The 23,064-nt window shown below is 34.8% G+C and overlaps 1 protein-coding gene and 1 long non-coding RNA gene across 4 annotated transcripts; both read left to right on the top strand.

Moving 5' to 3' along the window:
* Window positions 1-7,061: 7,061 nt before the first annotated feature.
* On the top strand, window positions 7,062-9,923 carry LOC139786954 (uncharacterized). The gene is made up of 2 exons (XM_071726048.1): window positions 7,062-8,200; window positions 8,330-9,923. The coding sequence occupies exons 1-2, from the start codon at window positions 7,672-7,674 to the stop codon at window positions 9,631-9,633; spliced, it is 1,833 nt and encodes a 610-aa protein (XP_071582149.1). The 5' UTR covers window positions 7,062-7,671; the 3' UTR covers window positions 9,634-9,923.
* A 2,964-nt stretch (window positions 9,924-12,887) lies between these two features.
* Window positions 12,888-18,452, top strand: LOC139786953 (uncharacterized). 3 transcript variants are annotated; one of them, XR_011722487.1, is made up of 8 exons: window positions 12,890-13,613; window positions 13,715-13,853; window positions 13,958-14,080; window positions 14,348-14,552; window positions 14,645-14,847; window positions 14,983-15,140; window positions 15,231-17,441; window positions 18,176-18,452. It is a non-coding gene; the product is annotated as an uncharacterized lncRNA (long non-coding RNA). The 3 variants fall into 3 exon arrangements; XR_011722486.1 differs by having other exon boundaries at window positions 12,888-13,613; window positions 13,715-14,080; window positions 14,983-15,144; XR_011722485.1 differs by having other exon boundaries at window positions 13,715-14,080.
* Window positions 18,453-23,064: the final 4,612 nt, after the last annotated feature.

Genomic DNA, 23,064 nt, shown 5'->3' with positions numbered 1-23,064 from the left:
CAGCAAGAATAGAAACGTATCTCGACTGAACTCCGAAAGTTGATCCACCGTATGCCGAGAATATGCAAGGCAGTCATTAAGGCAAAAGGTGTGGTTACTTTGAGGAATGTAAATTTAATAGAAATTCTTTATTTTAAAAGCCTGTCGGATAACGTATGTATGTATGTATACCTTCATTTTAGTTTTCTTTAGTTAAATAAACACTTACAAAGCAAAATATATTGATTTTATTATCTACTATTTCCTGTATATTGCATTTTATAGTGTTTCCAAACTTATGGAGGGTACTGTATGTCAGAATCTATTATCGAAGATCCTCTACAATGGTAAAATAAAATGAAGTTGTCACCGCCGAATTTGTACAAATTGGTATGCTGCATTTATGCCATATACCGATTACAAGTTCAACATCTGAACGCGCGTTTTCTTCTACAGGTTTGCTTATCACAGCAAAACGTTCTTCGTTAAAACCATCAAAATCTAATAAATATTATTTATTCACGATAATTTCAAATTAATAAAAGATATGTATTTAAAAAGTCAGTAAAATATATAAGTTTAACATTAAGTATAAGTTATATTATTCATATTATTTATACAACTTAATATAAGAAATGTTTAATAAGTAAGAGAGAAAGAAGTCTGATATCTGATGGTTATACAGTGAATTACATTTTATTTTTGTTACGTATGATGGTCAGGAATAACATTTTAAAATAAATTTTATTTTCTTTTGTAAAAGAAAAGTTATTAGTAATGCTACTAAAGTGATCGTATTTTGAAAACAAGTGCTGAGTATTTATTGTTTGCTATTTTTGTTCATATTATTTATGAAAAGTTAAAATTGAACTTTATTTTAAGTCAGGAGGATTTAAAAAAATGTACTAACGCCGCCGTTCGCCGTCGCCGCCGATAAATTATTATCCGCCAATTCCGCCGCCGCTGAAAGAGAAAATTATCGGCGAACTTGCCGCCGCCAAACTATTTTGCTTCAAACGCCCGCAATTCACTACCATTCACTATTGCGCTGTTCATAGAGCCTGTAAACGCTAACGCTATTATCCACTACCTCGGAAGGAAGAGCTTTGGTAGCGAGCAATTATGACGTATAATGCTGGTCTACAATGCGAGTCGCAAAGTCGTGAGTCGCAAGAATTGACCAATCACAGTCGAATTTGAGGAGAATAATCGACTGTGATTGGTCAATTCTTGCGACTCACGACTTTGCGACTCGCATTGTAGACCCAGCATACACTACCAGTAATGACGTCACGACAGCGTTTGGTAGCGCTATCATTGACTACGTTTACATGACACCGTTAATCGGGTTTTATAACATCGTAGTTGTCAGGAAGACCAATCGTAATCATTCTCAGAAGAATGGAATAGCTGTGATTGACCGGCCTAAGAACTACCGATGTTATAAAACCCGATTAACGGTGCGTGTAAACGTAGTCATAGAGCTCCGCGAACAGCCAGTAGCGCTAGGTAGCGCTAATAGCGTCTCCCCGAACGCACCCATAGGGACCAAGGTCGGTAAATGGCGCGTCGGTAGCGACGCTACATAAGGTCTTCCGACGGCCGCCATTTTGGATCCATGACTGTGTATTAATGCACGTCGTACAATAGTTGTTATGCTGGGTCTACAATGGGAGTCGCAAAGTCGTGAGTCGCAAGAATTGACCAATCACAGTCGATTATTCTCCTCAAATTCGATTGTGATTGGTCAATTCTTGCGACTCACGACCTTTGCGACTCGCATTGTAGACCTAGCATTACTGTGTGCGTAGTTCGCCATTCGCGCTGATGGTGTATGTACGCTGAGCGTTGTGGTCGCCATTTTGGATCCAATAGCTCGAAGTGCAGCGGAAGACCTTATGTAGCGCGCGCCATTTACCGAGCTTGATAGGGACAATGCTTCGTTTTCGACTCAGCCGCGCCGATTTTGCTTGCGGATCTCAAGCGGCCATGTTCTTAGGCATCCACCAATCCCGTTCAAAGTAAAGAACCTACAGTATCTCCGTTACTTAGAGATCCTCAAGTAAGAGATTGGACACCGTTTAGACAACTTTTGATTGGTGCTTTGATCCGCCATATTGTTCAGGACAACTACGAGGAAAATTTAAGTTATCATTATTAAATATTTATAACATACTTAAATAATAAATTATTTTCTTTAAAATTATAAAGTATTAAGGAGGGTGGTTAGTAAAATCAATTTGATAAGAATTAGTTCAAATTTACGGAGAATATTCGTCTATGGGAATCTGTCGGCCATGCCAAAGTTAAAGACAATCGTCTGCATGGTTGTCGAGTAATTAATTATTGAAGTTATACTCTTGTCTCTCTCTTATACACGGGCGACACAGCAGAAATGTTACCTAACCTGTAATGTAACTCTCGAAAGCATATTAAAAATGATAAGAATTTAGTGAAAATAGGTGCAAATAACTCTTACATATTTAGGAAGAACTTTCTCGAAGACTGAAATTATTCGTCTTTATAGTTATCAAGAAATTGTAAAAATAAAACAGGACCACATTTATTATTTCCACATTTCAATGTGGATAATAACGTATTTGGGTTTTAATTGTACAACAATCTTTTTAAACCTTAAGAAACAGCAATTAAATGCATTCCACATATTTATTTGCTAAATTCGTTTATTTCACGCGACGAAAATCTAACCTATATGCTTTTCCCCTGCCGCGCGCCCCTTCCCCGCACAGAGAACGAACCAACCTCCTTAAATCAAAACATTACAATTATAATTATTTAACAAAATGAAAATATTTAGACTCTAGCGAATTAAATCAAAATTGTAATAATAATGCTAATATAGGTCAAAAATTATGTTTAGTGTAAAGAAATTGATTAAATTTATTAATTTATTTTTAAGATACTACTTCTTCTACTTCTACGTCGACCGTCTCTCATGCCATGCCATCATTTCATGGCTGGAGTCGCGTCCTCTTTTCACTTTTTTCGACACAGGGCGGTGCTAGTATCGCCAGCACATATGTACAGTCGTTCACGGAAAGGTTGCAACACTTTTTTTTGATGATTTTTGGAACGCGCAGTAATTTGAGATCGGGATTCACCATCTCTGTATACACGTAGTGAACGGTTATGATAGCTGTCAAAGTGAACTATACAAGGTGGAGGTTCACGAAATGTATCTTGTGCGCCGCGGAAAATCTTAAGATATCAACTGGATACTGTAATATCGGGGTTAGTATAAAAGAATAAGCTAAATAGACAATTTTATTTTATAAATTAATTTTTATTTCAAGACATGTGTAACATTAAAAATTAATGTAATATAAACATATTAATATAATTATTTATAATAATTATATTAATTATTATAATAATTATATTAACAATATATTAATTATTTATAATAATTATATTAATATATTGTGTTATATGTTATATTAATTTTAATTACATAATTAATTACATAATTAATAACATTAAAATTAATTAATAACATATTAATTTTAATACATATTATTAATACATAATTAATATAACAGTAAAATAAACCGGTGTCTGGATTAATGTTCGGCAAGCAGAGGACATCAGTCGATCGAAGAAGCTGCCGTGGAAGACGTGGATGCTGAGACCGCGAAGTCACATCACCGCTTCAAAGCCAATCCTTCTCGTCAAATAACGATGAAGTAATCTTTCTAAAAAATTACAATTATAAAAATTAATTACTTGCAAAATCAGTTTTAGTACAAAATCATCATTTTATTATAATTATATTAAGTTGAGAAGATAGATTTACTTACATAAAATTGCCAGATCGCTGATTACTATTGATTGTTCGGTAAGAACAGATCAATCGCAATCTGTTGTCCGCTGCAATCCAGAACGAATCTCTTGTAGAAATTCGTTGTGGGATTAAGATGTGCACGTCTTTGTTCACTCTAGTACTGGGATCTTCTCTCGGCTGCAGGGCCCCTGGACCGATATTAGGCAGGGATGTTTCGAAAACGGCGATACGTCCTCGGGTGGTGGAGAGGAGTTTGTGAGCAGCTTGAAGACCGGCACCAAGGGCGTTGTTATCATCAAGAGTGCCACACAACTTGATAGGCAGCTAGGCGAGAAGGTTGCGGAATCGGCAGGCCCAAAGATATTTCGGATAATTTTTACCTTGTGCCGTGTTCATTCAAGATTTATTCCTTCATTCGTTTATTCATTCCATTCATTAACGAGAGTTTACGTTACAATCATTCAATGTCAAACATATCATTCATTTATTCATACATCACCTTGGTGAAAAAATTTCTCAGAAAATCTCTCATATTTTCTCAGAAATTTTGCAAGAATTGGGACTTATGAAAAATTCTGAAGAGGTATATGATATTTCTCAGATACTTTCAGAATTAATTAGATGAAGATTTATAGAATATTTCAATATCCGTATATGTGAAAATTTCTGATAAATTGCACAGATTTTCTCATATTTATTCAGATTTCTACAAGGATATATTTGCGAAAAATATTTTATTCTTATTTTGTCTGAGTTTTTCAATTCGTATAAAAAATCTGAAAATTTCTCTGAGTATTCAAAAAAAAAATCTGAAAATTTTTATAGAAATTCTGATTAATAATGTGAAAAATTTTGATATTTTTTCACCAGGACATCCATGGAAGATCACATAGTATTAATACCGTGTGACATGATTCTCTATTACTGCATTTAATCTTTGGGGCATAGATGCAACTTGTTTATATTGAGCCGGTTTATATCGATTGTATCTCTGTTCCCGCCATCTGCGTCGCACGGTTAGCGCGCAACAATTCAAACCAACTTCCGCTACCGTTTGCTGCGCCGCTGAGCGGAATCCGGTCTTCTGAACTAAATTTAAAAGTTGTTGATCTTCCTCGACGGTAGTGCATCGTGGACGCCTTGTTATTGGCCGAGAATTTATATGGCCGTCTATTTTAAATTGTCGCACTAATTTGTATACCGTACTTCTTTGCAATGTAGAGGAAAGTCCCCTATTATGAGATAGGCTCCTAATATGCGATAGCGCAAACCGTGCGGCGCAGAGAGCGGGAACAGAGATATAATCGATATAAACTGGCTCCATATAAACAATTAATTGAACGCCACAAAGAACAACGGATGGCTTTTGCCTTGCAGCATTTGGCATGGGAGCATGAATGGACAAATACCATTTTCTCGAAAGAGAAGGTATTTTCGTCGGATGAATCTGAGCGTGTAACATTATGAAAAACGAGAGGAACAAGCTACTCAGAAAATATGGAATCCCCAATTTCCACGTAGACGCGAGGCATTAGCGCAACATGTTCTCAACGTATGGGAAGGTTTTCGCGCAAGGCCTGAATTATTTTAAAATTTATCTATGCCCCAAAGATTAAATGCAGTAATAGAGAATCATGGAAGTGTCACACGGTATTAATACTTTCCATGGATGCCTTGGTGAAAAAATATCAAAATTTTTCACATTATTAATCAAAATTTCTATAAACATTTTTAGATTTTTTTAGAATACTTAGAAATTTTCAGATTTTTTATACAAATTGAAAAACTCAGAAAAAATAAGAATAAATATTTTTCGCTAATATATCCTTGTAGAAACTTGAATAAATATGAGAAAATCTGTGCAATTTATCAGAAATTTTCATATATACGGATATTGAAATATTCTAAAAATCTTCAATTATTTCTGAAAGTATCTGAGAAATATCATATACTTCTTCAGAATTTTTATAAGTTCCAATTCTTGCAAAATTTCTGAGAAAATATGAGAAGTTTTTTCACCAAGATGATGTATGAATAAATGAATAATATGTTTGACATTGAATGATTTTAACGTGAACAACTCTCGTTAATAAATGAACGAATGAAGAAATGAAAATCTTGAATGAACACGGCACAAGGCAAAAGTCATCTGAAATATCTATGGGCCTGCCGATTCCGCGACCTTCTCGCCTAGCTGCCCATCAAGTTCTGTGGCACTCTTAATAATAACAACGCCCTTGGTGCCGGTCGTCAAGCTGTTCACAAACTCCTCTCTACCACCCGAGGGCGTATCGCCGTTTTCCAAACATGCCTGCCTAATATCGGTCCAGGGCCCTGCAGCCGAGAGAAGATCCCAGTACTAGAGTGAACAAAGACATGCACATCTTAATCCCACAACGAATTTCTACAAGAGATTCGCTCTGGATTGCAGCGGACAACAGATTGCGATTGATCTGTTCTTACTGAACAGTCAATAGTAATCAGCGATCTGCATTTTATGTAAGTAAATCTATCTCCTCAACTTAATATAATTATAATAAAATAATGATTTTGTACTAAAACAGAATTTGCAAGTAATTAATTTTTATAATTGTAATTTTTTAGAAAGATTACTTCATCGTTATTTGACGAGAAGGATTGGCTTTGAAGCATTGATGTGGTTTCGCAGTCTCAGCATCCACGTCTTCCACGGCAGCTTCTTCAATCGACTGATGTCCTCTGCTTGCCGAACATTAATCCAGACACCGGTTAATTTTACTGTTATATTAATTATGTATTAATATTATGTATTAAAATTAATATGTTATTAATTATTGTAATTTTAATGTTATTAATTATGTAATTAATTATGTAATTAAATTAACATAACATATAACACAATATATTAATATAATTATTATAAATAATTAATATAATTAATATAATTATTATAATAATTAATATAATTATTATAATACTTAATATAATTATTATAAATAATTATATTACTATGTTTATATTACATTAATTTTTAATGTTACACATGTCTTGAAATAAAATTAATTTATAAATAAAATGGTCTATTTAGCTTATTCTTTTATACTAACCCCCGATATTACAGTATCCAGTTGATATCTTAAGATTTTCCGCGGCCACAAGATACATTTCGTGAACCTCCACCTTGTATAGCTCACTTTGACAGCTATCATAACCGTTTCACTACGTGTATACAGAGATGGTGGATCGCGATCTCAAAAATTTCTGCGCGTTCCAAAAATCATCAAAAAAAAAGTGTTGCAACCTTTCCGTGAACGACTGTATACGTGTGTGTACTGCGCGAGTGTAGATAGTGCGTTTAGCGCGCTGTCAGTCAGTTCATATATATCACGTGATCAGAGAAAATGTCCCTTTCACTTTTTCGACACTGGCGGCGCTTTCGCGCAGTGCAGATATAGTGCGTTCATACGTGTGTGCTGTACTGCGCGCAGTGCAGATAGTGCGTTCAGTGCGCTGTCACGTCACAGTCAGTTCACTTAACCTATATCGTTGAGAGAACGGTAGTGGAGAGTTGCGTGATGGCCGCCGTAGCGTACACACGCGTTTTAACCTAGCTAGTGACCGCGAAAGTAATTGTTAGTTTTCGAGGGTCAATTAGAGGGTATTTCGAGAGTAGTTTAGTAGACTTAACGAGAGACTATTCAATAAGTCAATTATAGGAAAAACACAGGGAATAAAACAGTACCCCCTCTTGGAGGGGGGAACATAGTCAAAAGACCGGTTATGAGAAAATCAACGAAAGCGAATGCGGATGAAAGGAAGGATACAGCAAGGAAGATAATGATAAAGGAAATGACGGATATCGAGATGGAAGAAATAAGACCGGCAAAAAGAGAGCAGCAGATAACGAAGAAATGAATAATGAAGAGAACTACACTGAGGGATACTCAGAGAAAGACGGAGAATGGATAACAGTGGAGGGAAAGAAGATGGCGAAGGAAAAGCGCGCCAAAATCCAAGAGGAAATTATAGCAATGAAGGTTGGTAACAACAAGGAAGATACAAACAACCAATCAGAAGCCGATGACGTCAATCTGGAAGAACTAATACACGAATCACGGGAGACCGACAAGGAAGATTCGAGGTACGACACGGCAAATGAAATAGAAATGGAAGTGGATGCCGAGAATACGCAACAAGTAAGGTCGGTAGTATTAAGCAAGACGAAAGTTGACAACGAAGCGAGAATGGCGGGAAGTAGTCAGGGAGCTATAAAGAAGCCAAGGGAAGAGTTTATGAATCGTAAAGGCATATTAGAAAGAATAAGTGAGTTAGATGCGACAGATATAGTGGACCAAAAACAGGTTAGGTTCACAGAAGGATCTAACGTAATATATAAAATTGTTCTTAAGTTAAAAAGGGAAAAAACAGAGATAAAGAGAGGTAAGAATTTTTTCAAAATATGGTCTGTACTAACCCGTGATAAGAAATATCCAGATGAAATAGTTATGCTATCACATACAGCAGCACTCTGTAAGTTTAAAAACTGTAATGATGCTAATATTTGTTTAGAGGCAATCAACAAGCTATCAGACACTATTGGAATTACAGCGGAAATTGACCAAAGAGGATCAAAGTACGTAGGAGTCATCACGGACTGGGGAGAAAGTATCCCAGAACTGTGGGAGGCAATAGACGACCACGATAACATCGAGAAGATTGGAAGGATGTATAGAAAAACATGGAATAAAGAAGATAAGCAAATAGTAGAAGAAGATACGGGAAATTTAATAATTACGTTTAAAGGAGACACAGTACGACATAGATTAGATCTTTTTGGAAGAAGGACACAGATAAAGGTCAGACCGTACATTGCAGCAGTGAAACAATGTTTTAAGTGTTTCAGATTTGGCCACATCAAATCAGCATGTAAGAGTGAGGAAAGATGTATTATATGCGGAGATATGGCCCATGGTAATTGCACTAAATCACCTAAGTGTAGAAACTGTGGAGGCAATCACAGATCTACATATAGAGCATGTAATGTATATGAAAAGAACAAAAGTATAAATGTCATAATGGGATATCAAAACGTATCCCGGAGAGAAGCGGAAAGAATATTAACAGGAAAAGAACAGGATAAGGACCAAGTATATGACAGATACGAAAAAACGATGGAATGGCCAAAGCTACGTCCACCAAGAAAAGAAATGGAAGGGAAAGTATCTATGCCATCAACAATGGAAGATGCAGGTAGGAAGATAATAACAGTATATGAAGAAAACAGAGAAAGAAGACAACAAGGAAGAAAAGAGGAACATAAAAAAGAAACATGCAACACCAATAAGGAAGAAAATAGAAATTACAAATACTACAAACAGTTCAATAACAGATTGGGAGAGATCACTAAGGATAAAAGAGGAATTGCATATAATAATGAAAATAGAAGACAGGAAGATAGTTGGGATTGTGAATCATCGGAGGAAGAAATAGGAGTAGAAACAGCTGAGGAAGATAGACAAGATATTAGTGGGGAGATAGCGGCAGGATTCAACGGTGAACAAGAAATCATTATGAAACTTGCTGCAAAACTTATGTATTATACAAGACAAGATTGGGAGTTCAGGAGAATAGTTCAAGAAATGATACAAGGACCAGAACAAAAGGAATTAGGGACAACCAATCAAGCAGAAAGAGAAAAAGTGAAAGCGGAGATTTTGAAACAACAAAGAGAGCTAGAGATGGAGGAAAAAAGGAGAAAACAAAGAATAATAGTAGGTGAAATCAAAAAAGACTTTTGGAAAGGAAGAGGAAGAGGGATGGCGCGTGAGGGGGATCAAACAAGATCAACCTCACAGCGTTTCCCACAAATATAGAAGGTACATTCACTTTAAAAATAGTAGTTTGGAACTGCAGAGGATTCCAAGGAAAGAAGAACGAGATATACAAAAGAATACAAGAATATGACATAATGATATTGACGGAAACTAAAAGTAGAAAAGACAATATATTTTTCTCAGGATTTAAAACTTACAGTAAGAATAGTAGGGGAAACAGCGGTGGGGTTGCAATATGTGTTAAAGATAATATAGAATTTAAAGTAATAAATGGGTGGAATAATATTGACAATAATTTTGATGTAATAGGAGTAAGACTGATAAACACATTGAAGAAAATCAACATAGTAGCAGTATATAGAAGGCCAGGTGATACATCTGTTAGGGCATGGGAAGGTATTTTCAAGTATGATAGTAAGGATTGTGAAACAATTATAGCGGGAGACTTTAATGCACATCATACTCAATGGAATTGTTATGATATAGACCAACAAGGAGAGAGATTACAAGAGTTAATGTATAATCATGAATATATCTGCATCAATGAAGACACAGTCTCAAGAGAGGGAGCGATAGGACAACACTCAAATAATTTGGATTTAATCTTTACTACACCAAACCTGAGCGACGTGATGGAGTACGGACAACATGAAGATACGTGGGACTCAGACCATTACCCGATAGAGATAAGGATAACAACAGAAATTGAAGATTATAAAAAGAAAACAAACAGGTTTTCAACAAAAAAACAAAATGGAAGGATTATAATTACGCAATGAAAAAAATAGTAAAAGAAAATAAAGAGACGTTTAATAATATACTAGTGGAAGGTGCAATCAACAAAGAAGAAAAATACAAAACATTTATAGAAACAATTAAAGCAACAATTAAAAGTATTACAGAAAATTTTCGTTCAACAGAGAAGACAGATGATGAAGATAAGGAAAAAAAGAATGAGAAAAATAGACAAACAAAGAAGAAGGAAAGTTACGTGGTGGGATGCAGAATGTGATGAAGCAATAACAAACAGACAGAGAGCATTGAAGAATTTTAAAAGAAAGAAGGATACACACTCGTTAGTACAATATAATAAGAGAAAAGCAGAAAGCAAAGAAAATCCATCAACAGGAAGAAGAGAGAAAGTTTTGACAATTTCTGTGCATCAATTAACAGATTTACCAGCCCAACATATGTATGGAATACTATGAGAACTTTCAAAAATGTCAAGAAGAAAATAAATTGGAATAGCTGGAAACATAAAAACAGGGAAGAAGAAATTAGAAAGGAAATCGAGAAGCTAGCTCCACCAAGTGTACAAACGGCAATGGAGGGTCAAGAGGGAGAAAGATACAAGGAAGCCAGTGTGGAAGATAAATTCACCAAGGAAGAATTAAAAAGAGCTTTAGAAATGATTAGAAGAAACTCAGTTCCAGGAAGAGATGGAATAGAATATAAAATGTTGAAGGATATGACGGAAGAAATGGAGGCTACACTGCTAAGTATATGTAATGAAGTATGGACTACGGATTGGTTTCCGGAAGATTGGAGAAAGTATCAGACAATGTTCATCGACAAAGCAGGCAAGGAGAAGGTGAGACCGATAGCGTTATCATCATGTGTGGGTAAGGTAATGGAAAGAATGGTGAATGAACGACTGGTCTGGTGGGCGGAACACGATGACAAATTGGCGAAAGATCAAAACGGATTTCGAAGAGGTAGGTCATGTGCAGAAAATCTGGTCAAACTGTCCACAGATATAAGAAATGGTATTTATAAACATCAATATATTTTAACAGCCTTTCTAGATGTCTCATCAGCCTATGACAATGTAATATATAGTATATTAATGAAAAAATTAAAGAAATTGAATTGTCCAAAGAATATTACGAAATTCATAGGCAAGTGGCTATATTATAGAGACACAGAATTTATTATTAGTGGACAGGAATCAGAACATCGTAGAGTATACAAAGGGCTCCCTCAGGGAGCGGTACTCAGCCCGTTACTATATGCTTTATATACATGTAACATAACAGATAAGGAGGGAGTAGAATACGAATCGGTGCAATTTGCAGATGATATAGCGGCGTATGTTATTGGACATAATAGAACAGAAAATAAACGAAAACTGGAAAAGGCTGTTAATAGTATTAACGAAAAACTTATAGAATTAGGATTACAATTAGAGCCTAAGAAACAGTATTAGTACAATTTTCTAAGCATGGAGGCTGTGATAATACATATATAGAAGTACAAAATACTAAGATATATGCCCAAAGAGAAGCTAAATTTCTGGGTATATGGTTAGATAGTAGACTGGATTTCCATAAACAGGTACAAGAAACTAAAGGTAAAGTAACTAAAGCAAACTCATTGATGACATACCTTAACAAAAATCTAAAGGGATGGAAGTAAATACAGCTTTGATGTTGTATAAGAGTTTGATAAGAGCAATAACGGATTATGGAAATTTTGTTTACTTTCCAAAAGAGCAAAATCAAAAATTAAAAATGGAAAGAACTCAATATTTAGGAATACGAACAGCGTTAGGTTATCGAAACAGTACACCAAACAATGTGATAATAGCAGAAGCAAAAGTTACACTACTTAGAGATAGAGCGGAATTATTAGCAAGGAACTTCTTGAGTAAGATCAGCATATATGGAGATGAGGAAATGTGCAAGAGGATAGAAGAATTAACACACAATGAAGATTTGCAAGATATAAACAACCACTACACCAAAGAAGTATAATAGGAGAAGCATGGAGAAGAATAAAATGGTGCAGAAGGAAGATGGGACCAAGAAGAAAATTCGAGATATTTGACATGGATTATAGCACTAATACAGATTACATAGAAGTAGACCTGGATACAGGATACTACAGAAAGAAGAAAGGTACCACTGATAGACAATTAATGGAGAAGGTCAAAGAAAAATACAACCTTGAAGAGAGATACACGGTGATATATACGGACGGATCCAAGAAAAAGAACGGAAAATCATTAGGGGCCAGTGTCGTCATAGAAGAACAAGAACTGCATACAATATCAGCATCCCGAAGAATTGTTCGACATTCACGGCAGAGGCGATAGCGATAAAAGCAACAATGGAAATAATGGAAAATGAAGCAGAGAATAGACCTAAAGATATAGTGATCTTAACGGACGCGAAGGCGGTTCTACAAGCATTGAAGAATAATCATCTAAATGTTTATAAAAATAAATACATCAATGAAATTAGAGAAAGACATTTTAGATTGACTAAGGTAAAAATGAAAGAATAATATATATATGGATTCCCGCACACATAGGGATAGTAGGAAATGAGATGGCGGATAAACTTGCGAAGGAAGCAACAGAGGAAGAGGAGGACGAGACGATAGAAGTACCACTACTGGATTTTCGTCAAGAATTTAGAAGAGAAATCTGGAATAAAACACAAGACTCATTGATTAAAGACGCTAAATATAAGGGGATTTATTACTTTAAGAATTTTTATAATAGAAAAAGGAAGAAACCATGGTTTCATAAAATGAATGAAGAAAGATATTTTATAACATTGATTAATCGACTGAGGAGTAATCATTTCAACGTCAACGAGTCGCTGGCAAGAAAGGGGTATATAGAGGACGCCAGATGCGAGTGTGGAAACGAATGCGAAAGTATCGATCACATAATATGGAGATGTAACAAGTATGATGAGGAGAGGGAGAGACTGGACAGAGAACTGAGGGCTAGAGGAATAACAGAGGAAATAGATGTAACAAGAATATTAAGAAGAAAGGAATGGATAACCATTAGAAGTGTCTACAATTATATCAAAAGAATAGGAAAAATAATATGAAGAAAAACACAGATAAGAAGGTCAAGCAACGTTGTGCTACATAACTCCGGGGCGGAGTTGAAGGCACTTACTCTCTCAACCGAGGGAACCTCCAAAAAAAAAAAAAAAAACGGTAGTACGTCGTCGGAGCGAGACCGACCGTGACTCTTTACGCGACGCGACGATTAATTCAAGGTAATTATGTATTAAATATTACTGTTACTTATTTTATACTACGTTTACGCGAGTGTTTACATACAGGTTACCTATACTATATTATTATATATTGACGGCAGGGAACTGATACTGAGATCAATCAATCAAGGAGTTGACGGCAGGGAGCAGGGAGCTGATACTGAGATCAAGGAGCCTGTTCACACGAGGCGCGATTGCGGCCGCACGTTAACGTTTGCACGAGCCGCACGCTGTCGCGAGGTAAGGTGCGACAACGCGCGCATACGCGCGTACGCGAAACGGTAGTAACACCGTAATCGTGCCGGCGATATACTGAATTTGAATTGCTTCGTGCTTATCTGGAGATTTCGTATCCCTACATCGTGTTACCACCGCTGCCGGAAAAGAAGGTTCTCTACGCTTGGCAGAAAGTGACGACTGACACGTTCGATCCCGACTTCGTTGATCGCAGAAGAGCTGGACTCGAGGTACGTTTCCGATTTGCAATTATAACAGTATCGTGCGATGAATGTTGTACTAACCTCAAAGTCGGAGCATCCTTGCTCACCGCTACGGGATCGACGTAAAGTTTTAGCGGATTTTAATCTTCCGAATTAGCGTCGGAACAATATTAGTCTTCCATTATCTATTGCCTCACAACTTTTCGATTTTAATATTCTGTAGCTGTATAGTTATTTGTACACAATCGTGATATTAATATACATCAGATTGTTCATGTTTTTGTGCTGTTACAGTTCTATGATTTAGAGGAACTGTTTCGTAACGGTGGCCCCGTGCCAGATACAAATTACATATTCCTGGGAGATTTTGTCGATCGGGGCTAGCTTAGAAACGTTTACTCGTCTGCTCACACTTAAAGCTAAATGGTCCGACAGGATAACGTTACTACGCGGTAATCACGAAACTAGACAAATCACGCACGTTTATTTGGATTTTACGGTAAGTGCGCAACGATACTTTCTTTTCTGGGCTTTTTTTATTTGTGTATAATAAAGCTTTGATTTCATTGGTCTCTTCATTTTCTGTTCTAGATGAATGCCAAAACAAGTACGGCAATGCTAATGCGTGGAAGTACTGTTGTAGGGTATAACTCCACTTTTGATTACGCTCGAATAAAATTCTGTTTTAGTTAATTGATGAACAGGTTCTTTGTGTACACGGTGGATTGTCTCCAGCTATTAGAACACTAGATCAAATTAGAACGATTGAAAGAAATCAAAGATTCCACACAAAGGTATTAATTGTATAAAGTGATATGTCATTGCAAAAGTTACATAATAATTAAAAGTTACATGACTGGATATTTACTGTTATTGTACATAATAATACAATAATAATAAAATATCGTTGCTTAATTGCCATATTACAGGTGCTTTCTGTGATTTGGTCTGGTCCGATCCAGAAGATGTAGAAACATGGACAGTAAGTCCGCGTGGTGCAGGCTGGCTGTTTGGCAGCAAAGTGACTTACATGTTCATGGAAGTGAATGATCTTAAACTCATCTGTAGGGCGCACCAATTAGTTCAGGTAGGTATGTCTTTGCTCAAATATTTATGTCGCAGATTTTTTTAAATATCTCGGAAGTATGTATTGATGACGCATATTTTTATCATGCAGGTTATAGGTACATGTTTAATGACAAACTCGTCACAGTGTGGTCGGTCCCAAATTATTGTTATCGATGTGGTAACATAGCTAGTATCATGCAGTTCACGACAGTGGATCAGAGATCACCAGTGCTGTTCCAGGCAGTGCCTGATTCCGAGAGAGTAATCCCACCTCTAATGCCCACTCCGTACTTTTTGTGATCTATCTTAAGTGGCTCATCTGTACGAATGCGGAAGAGAAATGTCTGTGTCTAGACTCTACGGAATCACATGATTTGATTGGCCGGATCCAGGCTGGTACCATGACGGACCCACACATTCATGAGAATATATCATTGATTATATACATATTACTTTAGAAAATTTTGATTCCCTTAAAAGAAATTATTTGATGCGTTCTACGATCAAAGTACGATACTTAGAGAGGACTGAATTGTCGTGTGATTGATCTTATTCAGGGAATGTTCTTTAGATTTTTTAAGAACTTTATCAGGTTTTACATGTTGTAAAGTTAATTACATGTTGTAAAGCTAACTTTTATATATCTACATAGTATCTGCCATTGCATCAGCCTGATTTTTGTAGCTCGAGAAAAAAAAAAAACGATATTTTGCATCAGAGCAAATGTGAACATCCTGTGGTATAGACGCTTTTGCTGTCTACTATGTACATTCTGTAGAGCATTCATATCTCAGAGCAGCATTCTGGACTTTAATGTTCAAAAGACTAAGAGCTTTTAAATAATTTATGAGCGCGAATAACGCAAATAGTCCAGTGCTGTGTGTGAATATAAAAAGAAAAGAAAAGAAAGAAATATCACGTTTAAACATTCCGGCAAAAAGTACACTCTCTGAGTACAGTAAATGCTTCTCTGACATTACAATCGTTGTGCGTAGAATTCAGATTTATTAAAGCGTGAGCATATATAGTACTGTTAAGGTCTTCCTGAACATATAAATGATCTGTTGCTGGTTTAGGTACTGTGTGTGCTGCGTACCGTTCTTTTTTCTTCTAAATGCGCAATCGGTGTTCTTAGCAAGAATCGTAAATTCGGCTCTTTTTCGCCGAAGTACAAATAGCGTGTAGCAGTAGCCAAAGTTTTCCTGCTTAGGTAAGGAAATCCGATAGCGGGATCGTTATAGCATCTGTAGAGAGTTGTCTTATTATTTTTATGCACATGGCATTTTTTTACGCTTAATTTTAAGAAATTCCGAGCTCAAATATTGTCTTTAAACTACCTTGACACACATTAATGTTCTTTTCAAGAAAGATATCCACCGTTCGTTCGTCACACACACTTCTCTCTTCTATATATATATATATATATATACATATATGCCAAATCGCTGACGTATTGAATAATCGTAATTAGCTAATTGTCATAAGTTCATTAATGTAGGGAGCAACTTGAAAAGAAAAAAAACCGAGACCCTTAGCAATGTGCCTCTAAATTAATAAGCGTTTGTGTAATATAATGATACGATATTGATATGACATAATTATTGGAAATGCACCGGCCATTGCGTATCATAAGCCTGAATTCTGACCATCGATTTTTGCTAGCTCACGATAATTCCTAAGCGATCACAGACCCGACAAATATGGCATTGACATTGTGGCACAGGCTGTCAAGTTGAGACTACTCTATTTTGAATTTTGTGATATAGACCGAAGGAGGCGTGTGCAATGGTCATGTCGATGTTTATAACGACTCTCCTTGTCGCACCATTCGAAGAGGTGTTTTGCGAAGACCCGTTATTCCAAGAAATGTAATAAACTTTTGAACAGTGCCTTCAGAACTATAACACGACGGTCTACTAGAAGTATAAATGCTTTCTTATTCTATTTCATAAGCCTTCCGCTATTGTTTTGGAACGAGCCTTTGCTTTTTCGCGAAACTTTTCTACGATATTTACGTTTTACGATTTTACTACCTTTTAGGTCTACTCTTACAATTTTACATCACGCGCGCGCGGTATATTCTCTATTTGTACTACATATTATAACGTACAATTACAATTGCGCGATACTTTACGCGAGTAATGTATTACATAAGGTAGAGAGGAGCGCATCTAGAACGAATTGGGACACGGAGCTTGCGTTACAAACTCGACTCGCTACATTTGCAGCCTCCGAGTCGTGAAACGGTTTTGCAACGACGGGAACGCCCTACGTGCGGTACGGACCCTGGTGGAAATCTTCTCATGGGTAGGCAAAAAGGGTAGGCAAAATTATAATTCTTTATATTTTAATTAGTAACTTCACTATCAATTTATTTTGTAATTACGCATTATAAAGATATTAATTAAAAACAGACACATTAAAATAAACTACAGCGATAAACAATATTACACATTGATCTTTCATTACCCTGGTGGAAATCTTCTCATAAGTAGGCAAAAAAGGGAAGATACTCATGGGGAGAATTGGGACTTTTTTGCCTACCCATGAGAAGATTTCCACCAGGGGATATCATTAGAAATCCTTAAAAAAAAAGAAAAGAAGTATTAGCCTCTGTATCTATTGGGGTGTTCGCGGCGTTTCGTTTACCGGAATGCCTCTGTCTGTGATCGCTTTAATCTTATCGAAGTGTCCAAGCGCTTGCGGCGACTCGATATTAATAATCGGTAAGCTCGCGAGAGAGAGAACAAATAAAGACAATTTGCAAGATAAAAATAAAATAACGAAGACTAATTTAGCTTAATGTGCTCCGTGCGGGAGCTTGAACACTGCGCATAATCCTTAAAGATCTCACAGGTAGACACCATTTTAAAACGATCATCATGTACCTTGAAAGTATAGACTTTGTTATGTTAATGTAATGAAGAACGTCTGTAATAAAAATGCGCAAAAAATCGCACTTGATCGCATTGTCAATAATAGAGAAGAACACGATCGCATAGTGCAGACCAAACGCTTTGGACCAAACGCTATGGTACATGAGCATATTTACAGTTCGAAGACCAAGAGGCAGAGCCGCGGGGATACGACGACAAGAAGAAAGATGTCGTCAGCTAACTACCATTGGGGTAGACGAGGCAGAAGACCGAGACAGTAACATAATTATTTTTAAGCCGTATTTTTAAGCAGTAATATAACCCGTCAGTATTATATATTCGTACCTCTGACCATACACATATGAACACACACATACAAAGTGAATATGTGAATATGCTACGTTTCTTATACATACATGAAAACATAATTGCTAAATAAACATTTAATAAAACTATTATATTGTTATTTACTTCATACTTACCAAATCAAGTTTTATTTAATATGTATAATCTATTGTAACTGTAAATAAATTTATTATTTACTGTATAATTAAATGCTGGTACATTCAAGAAATTTGTAATTCTGACCTGGATTTATATCCTGTCTAAACTACACATGTATGTTTAAATTGATGTTTTACCTAGTTATTGCACCAATAATGTTTAAATAAATCGTAGCTTTAGTTTTTAACGCAGGAAAAGAAAATTTAACGTTTAAGCGCTAACCAATGTTGATGCATTTTTCTGAAGAAATACTTACATATTGATTTTGTTGCATATTCGAAATCTAAAATCCGAGCATGCTAGAAGCACTTTCATTATCTTCAATGTGTCAGGTATTTTAAAAGAACACTAAATTTATCTTTAAAAATAGGCAAAATTCAAGCAGCTGTAACTTTGTTAAAAACGAATAAAATTTAAATTTAAAAAAAGGATTTTAAAGCTTGAAATCTCTACTTTTGAAAGTTTTTATCGTGGATTGAATAAGAAATGAGCATTTTGACTTTGATTGCTCATAACTTCCTTAAAATCATCGTATTGCAATTCAAAAAACAGATTCTTAAAGCTGAAACTTTGCTTTATTGAACGGTATAATTGCCAAATTTTTTAAAATAACAAATAGACATGATACAAATGGATGAAAATAATGTAAATTATTTTAAATGCAGAGTACTTAAAAGTACAAAAAAACATAAAGAATAAATTTGTTTTATTTGTATCATGTCTACATGTTATTTAAAAAAATCTATTTTCTTAGAAATAATAGTCTGTAACACCTTTAGCTTTACAATCTGTACATACTGTTTGTAAGATATATTCTTTATAAGACTAGTTAGAAGAGGATGCGTAACACTACAAAATGCATGATATCAGTACAAAATTACCTTTTTCAAAAAAGGTAAAAAAAGGGCGCCAAGTACACGCGTGGTTGTTACCTCGGAAAAAAACCAAGTGGTAGTATCATTAATTTTATCTCACAAAATTGTCTCACAAAAATTGTCTCACAAAATTGTCTGACAAAAATTGTCTCACAAAATTATTAAATTACAAAATTGTTACTTTATTCAATCCAAGTGATATCTATCTCGAAAAAACCTAATAACAAGTGGTATCTATTTAAAAAAAATATGTGAAATCTTTTAATACTGCGCCAATTACAAAGAGAGAATATATATATATATATATATATATTACAGGTATATTACAGGTATATATATATATATATATATATATATACCTTATAACAAAATTATTATTATATCACGAAATTGCGTTACCAAACTCAATCCAAGTGATATATATATTTCAAAAAATATATGAAATCTTTAAATTACGCCAACTACAAAGAGAATATATATTGCTTTGAAAAATAATTGTAGTGCAACTACTCTTAAAAAATAAACAAAATTGTGTTACCTAACTCAACCCAAGTGGTATGTATCTTTGTATTCCTGAGGATCTTTCTATCAACCCAAGTGGTAGTAGTTTTAATTCTCCTTGATAAAATTATAATATTACAAAGAATCATTTAATCATTTTAATCACAAAGAATTAAAGAGGTAACATTATAAAATAAAAATATTTAATTAAAATAAAATAAAAAAATTTTTCTTGTAAAAAACTTGGCGCTGCTTTTTTAAAGTCTATCCAGACAAATTTGCATCGCGCATAAACATAAGCGTAAGAAATTGATTGGTTCAGATATATGTGCAAAAGGAAATAGACCAATCTATCTCTTTATGCATATGCTTATGCACCTATGCAAGTTTGTCTGGTTTAACCTTAAAAAAGCAGCGCCAAGTTTTTTACAAGAAAAATTTTTTATTTTATTTTAATTAAATATTTTTATTTTATAATGTTACCTCTTTAATTCTTTGTGATTAAAATGATTGAATGATTCTTTGTAATATTATAATTTTATCAAGGAGAATTAAAACTACTACCACTTGGGTTGATAGAAAGATCCTCAGGAATACAAAGATACATACCACTTGGGTTGAGTTAGGTAACACAATTTTGTTTTATTTTTTAAGAGTAGTTGCACTACAATTATTTTTCAAAGCAATATATATTCTCTTTGTAGTTGGCGTAATTTAAAGATTTCATATATTTTTTTGAAATATATATATCACTTGGATTGAGTTTGGTAACGCAATTTCGTGATATAATAATAATTTTGTTATAAGGTGTATATATATATATATATATATATATATATATATATATATTCTCTCTTTGTAATTGGCGCAGTATTAAAAGATTTCACATATTTTTTTTTAAATAGATACCACTTGTTATTTAGGTTTTTTCGAGATAGATATCACTTGGATTGAATAAAGTAACAATTTTGTAATTTAATAATTTTGTGAGACAATTTTTGTGAGACAATTTTGTGAGATAATTTTTCGAAACGTTGTGAGTTTAAATATATTACAATAATTATTAGGCCAGTTGGGTCGAACAAAACGACTTCTGTTTTTAATAATTTTGTTAAGATAGATATCACTTGGATTGAATAAAGTAACAATTTTGTAATTTAATAATTTTGTGAGAATTTTTGTCAGACAATTTTGTGAGACAATTTTTGTGAGACAATTTTGTGAGATACGACTAACATAAGACGCTGAAACATTTGCCGCGCGCGATGCGACACGAAGCAACGCGGTAGCCACTCAACTGCACTCAACGTGCCGTTTCCGCGTCTCGTGTACAGGTATGCACGAAAGACGCATGCGCGGCGCGTGATACGATTGCCTGTGTTAATCAGAGAAAGTAGCTCAGTGAGAGAATGATTATCGCTCTTCATTAATATATTTTAGATCTATCAAATATGTAAAGAAAATTTGTATTTCTTATTCAATATTACACTCACCTCTGTCGCGTGTTTTTCATGAAAACCATCACGTACATCTTGCATACAATTAATATTCTACATATATTTAACAGAAAGACTCAGTAACTTCAAGTGGAATTAAAATAAAATGTTTACAAATATCACAACAAATGACAACTAACATATTAATATATTTCATAATTTAAGGCTCCTGGGTAGTCACCGCGGCCATATTGGATTTTTACTATCGAGGCGAGGAAAACACCCAATTTTGTTGTGCGTGCCATTTTCAAATAAAAAGACATTTTAATAAAACATCACTATAGATTGTTTCAGAACACTTCCGAATTGGCCGAAAACTACCCTTTTCCCTCGACAATAAACAAACAGCCATAAACGAAGCCTAAACATACGGGAAAAACAGCCGTTTAACGACTATCGAAAGGAGGTGAAACGTTCCTTCCGCGTGCAAATTTTACTTTTGGCCAATTTTACGACTTTCACGAATACGTTAAACGTTAGAGCACAAGCACAGAGCGAATAATAAGAAATAGCACGCAACAAAATAGGTTGTCAACATGTCACAAGGACAGAATTCTCCATTGGAGAGGGTTCTGATTTCTGCCGCGACGGTACGTCGCCACCGTCAACGCAGAGTTCTCGGCTGAGGGACCAGGAGCCTTAACGATTATAATATTTTGTATCATATTTTTTTTGTTATATGACAAACCATATATTATATATATATATTAAGTGCACCTCAAATCGAATGTCATGCACCTAATTATTGGAGAGTAGAAGCGGTATAGTAACAATGATTCTACCTCGTCGAAGAGTAAAATTTTAATACATTTTTTATATATTTGCGTAACTGGAATTTTTATAATGTCAGAATTAGTTGTATTATATATTAAAATATGCCCAACTTTTCAGAAGGACACGGTATACTAAAAAAAGACTTCGGTTTAAATAACGTTGTGCACGAATATAGAGTACGCAGTTTTCTTCTACAATGTCCAAAATACAAACTACAAAATTGCTATCAAGTAAGCAAATTATTATTGTTATGTTTGGAAATTTTAAAACTTTTAAATTGCAGATAAGAAATTTCCTGTTTTTTTTAAACAACAACTGGATATTGTATTATTGGACATGGTTGAATTGGAAGTTGTAGTTCTTCAAATACGCAATTTGACAACTGTTCCAAAGGTTTCCGTGATTGACGAACTTTCTTTTTAATCTTTTGCATGTGATTTTCGAATTTAAAGCAACTAAAATTATCCAAACAACCAAAGGTTTGTACCTCATCGGGAAAATGAATAAGATATGAACATTGTACGAAATATATTCGTCCCTATAAAGTATACCGTAATTCGAAAAACCATACTCACAATGACTTCGCGTAAGCATTACATGTTATACATAGTTGCGGATCGGTCAATATTCGATAGCACCACTTAAGAAATGAAATGGTTATAGCATTTTTTGAGAGTACTGATTTCATATTACATGCCGTATATAACAAAACTGGCGAAATCAGTAGCTTTCCATCTATCAACTTCTGATAATCTCTAGGTTTTCTTGCAAATTCTGAGGTAATGTAAGGTTTTAATGGCAATTAAATAGAACGAGTAATCTGTCGTAATGTATTATTAGTTTCAGGAAAAATTACTTTATTTTAATAAGTTAAATGGAGTAGAGGAAGGCCGTCGCGCGTTCCGAAGAAAGGCACG

This window comes from Temnothorax nylanderi, unplaced genomic scaffold (assembly GCF_030848795.1).
Source record: "Temnothorax nylanderi isolate EJ_2023f unplaced genomic scaffold, tnyl_v1.0 TNYL_tig1211_pilon, whole genome shotgun sequence".
Taxonomy (NCBI): domain Eukaryota; kingdom Metazoa; phylum Arthropoda; class Insecta; order Hymenoptera; family Formicidae; genus Temnothorax; species Temnothorax nylanderi.
Note: the sequence above shows the minus strand (reverse complement) of the source record. Positions and strands in the feature narration are given on the sequence as shown.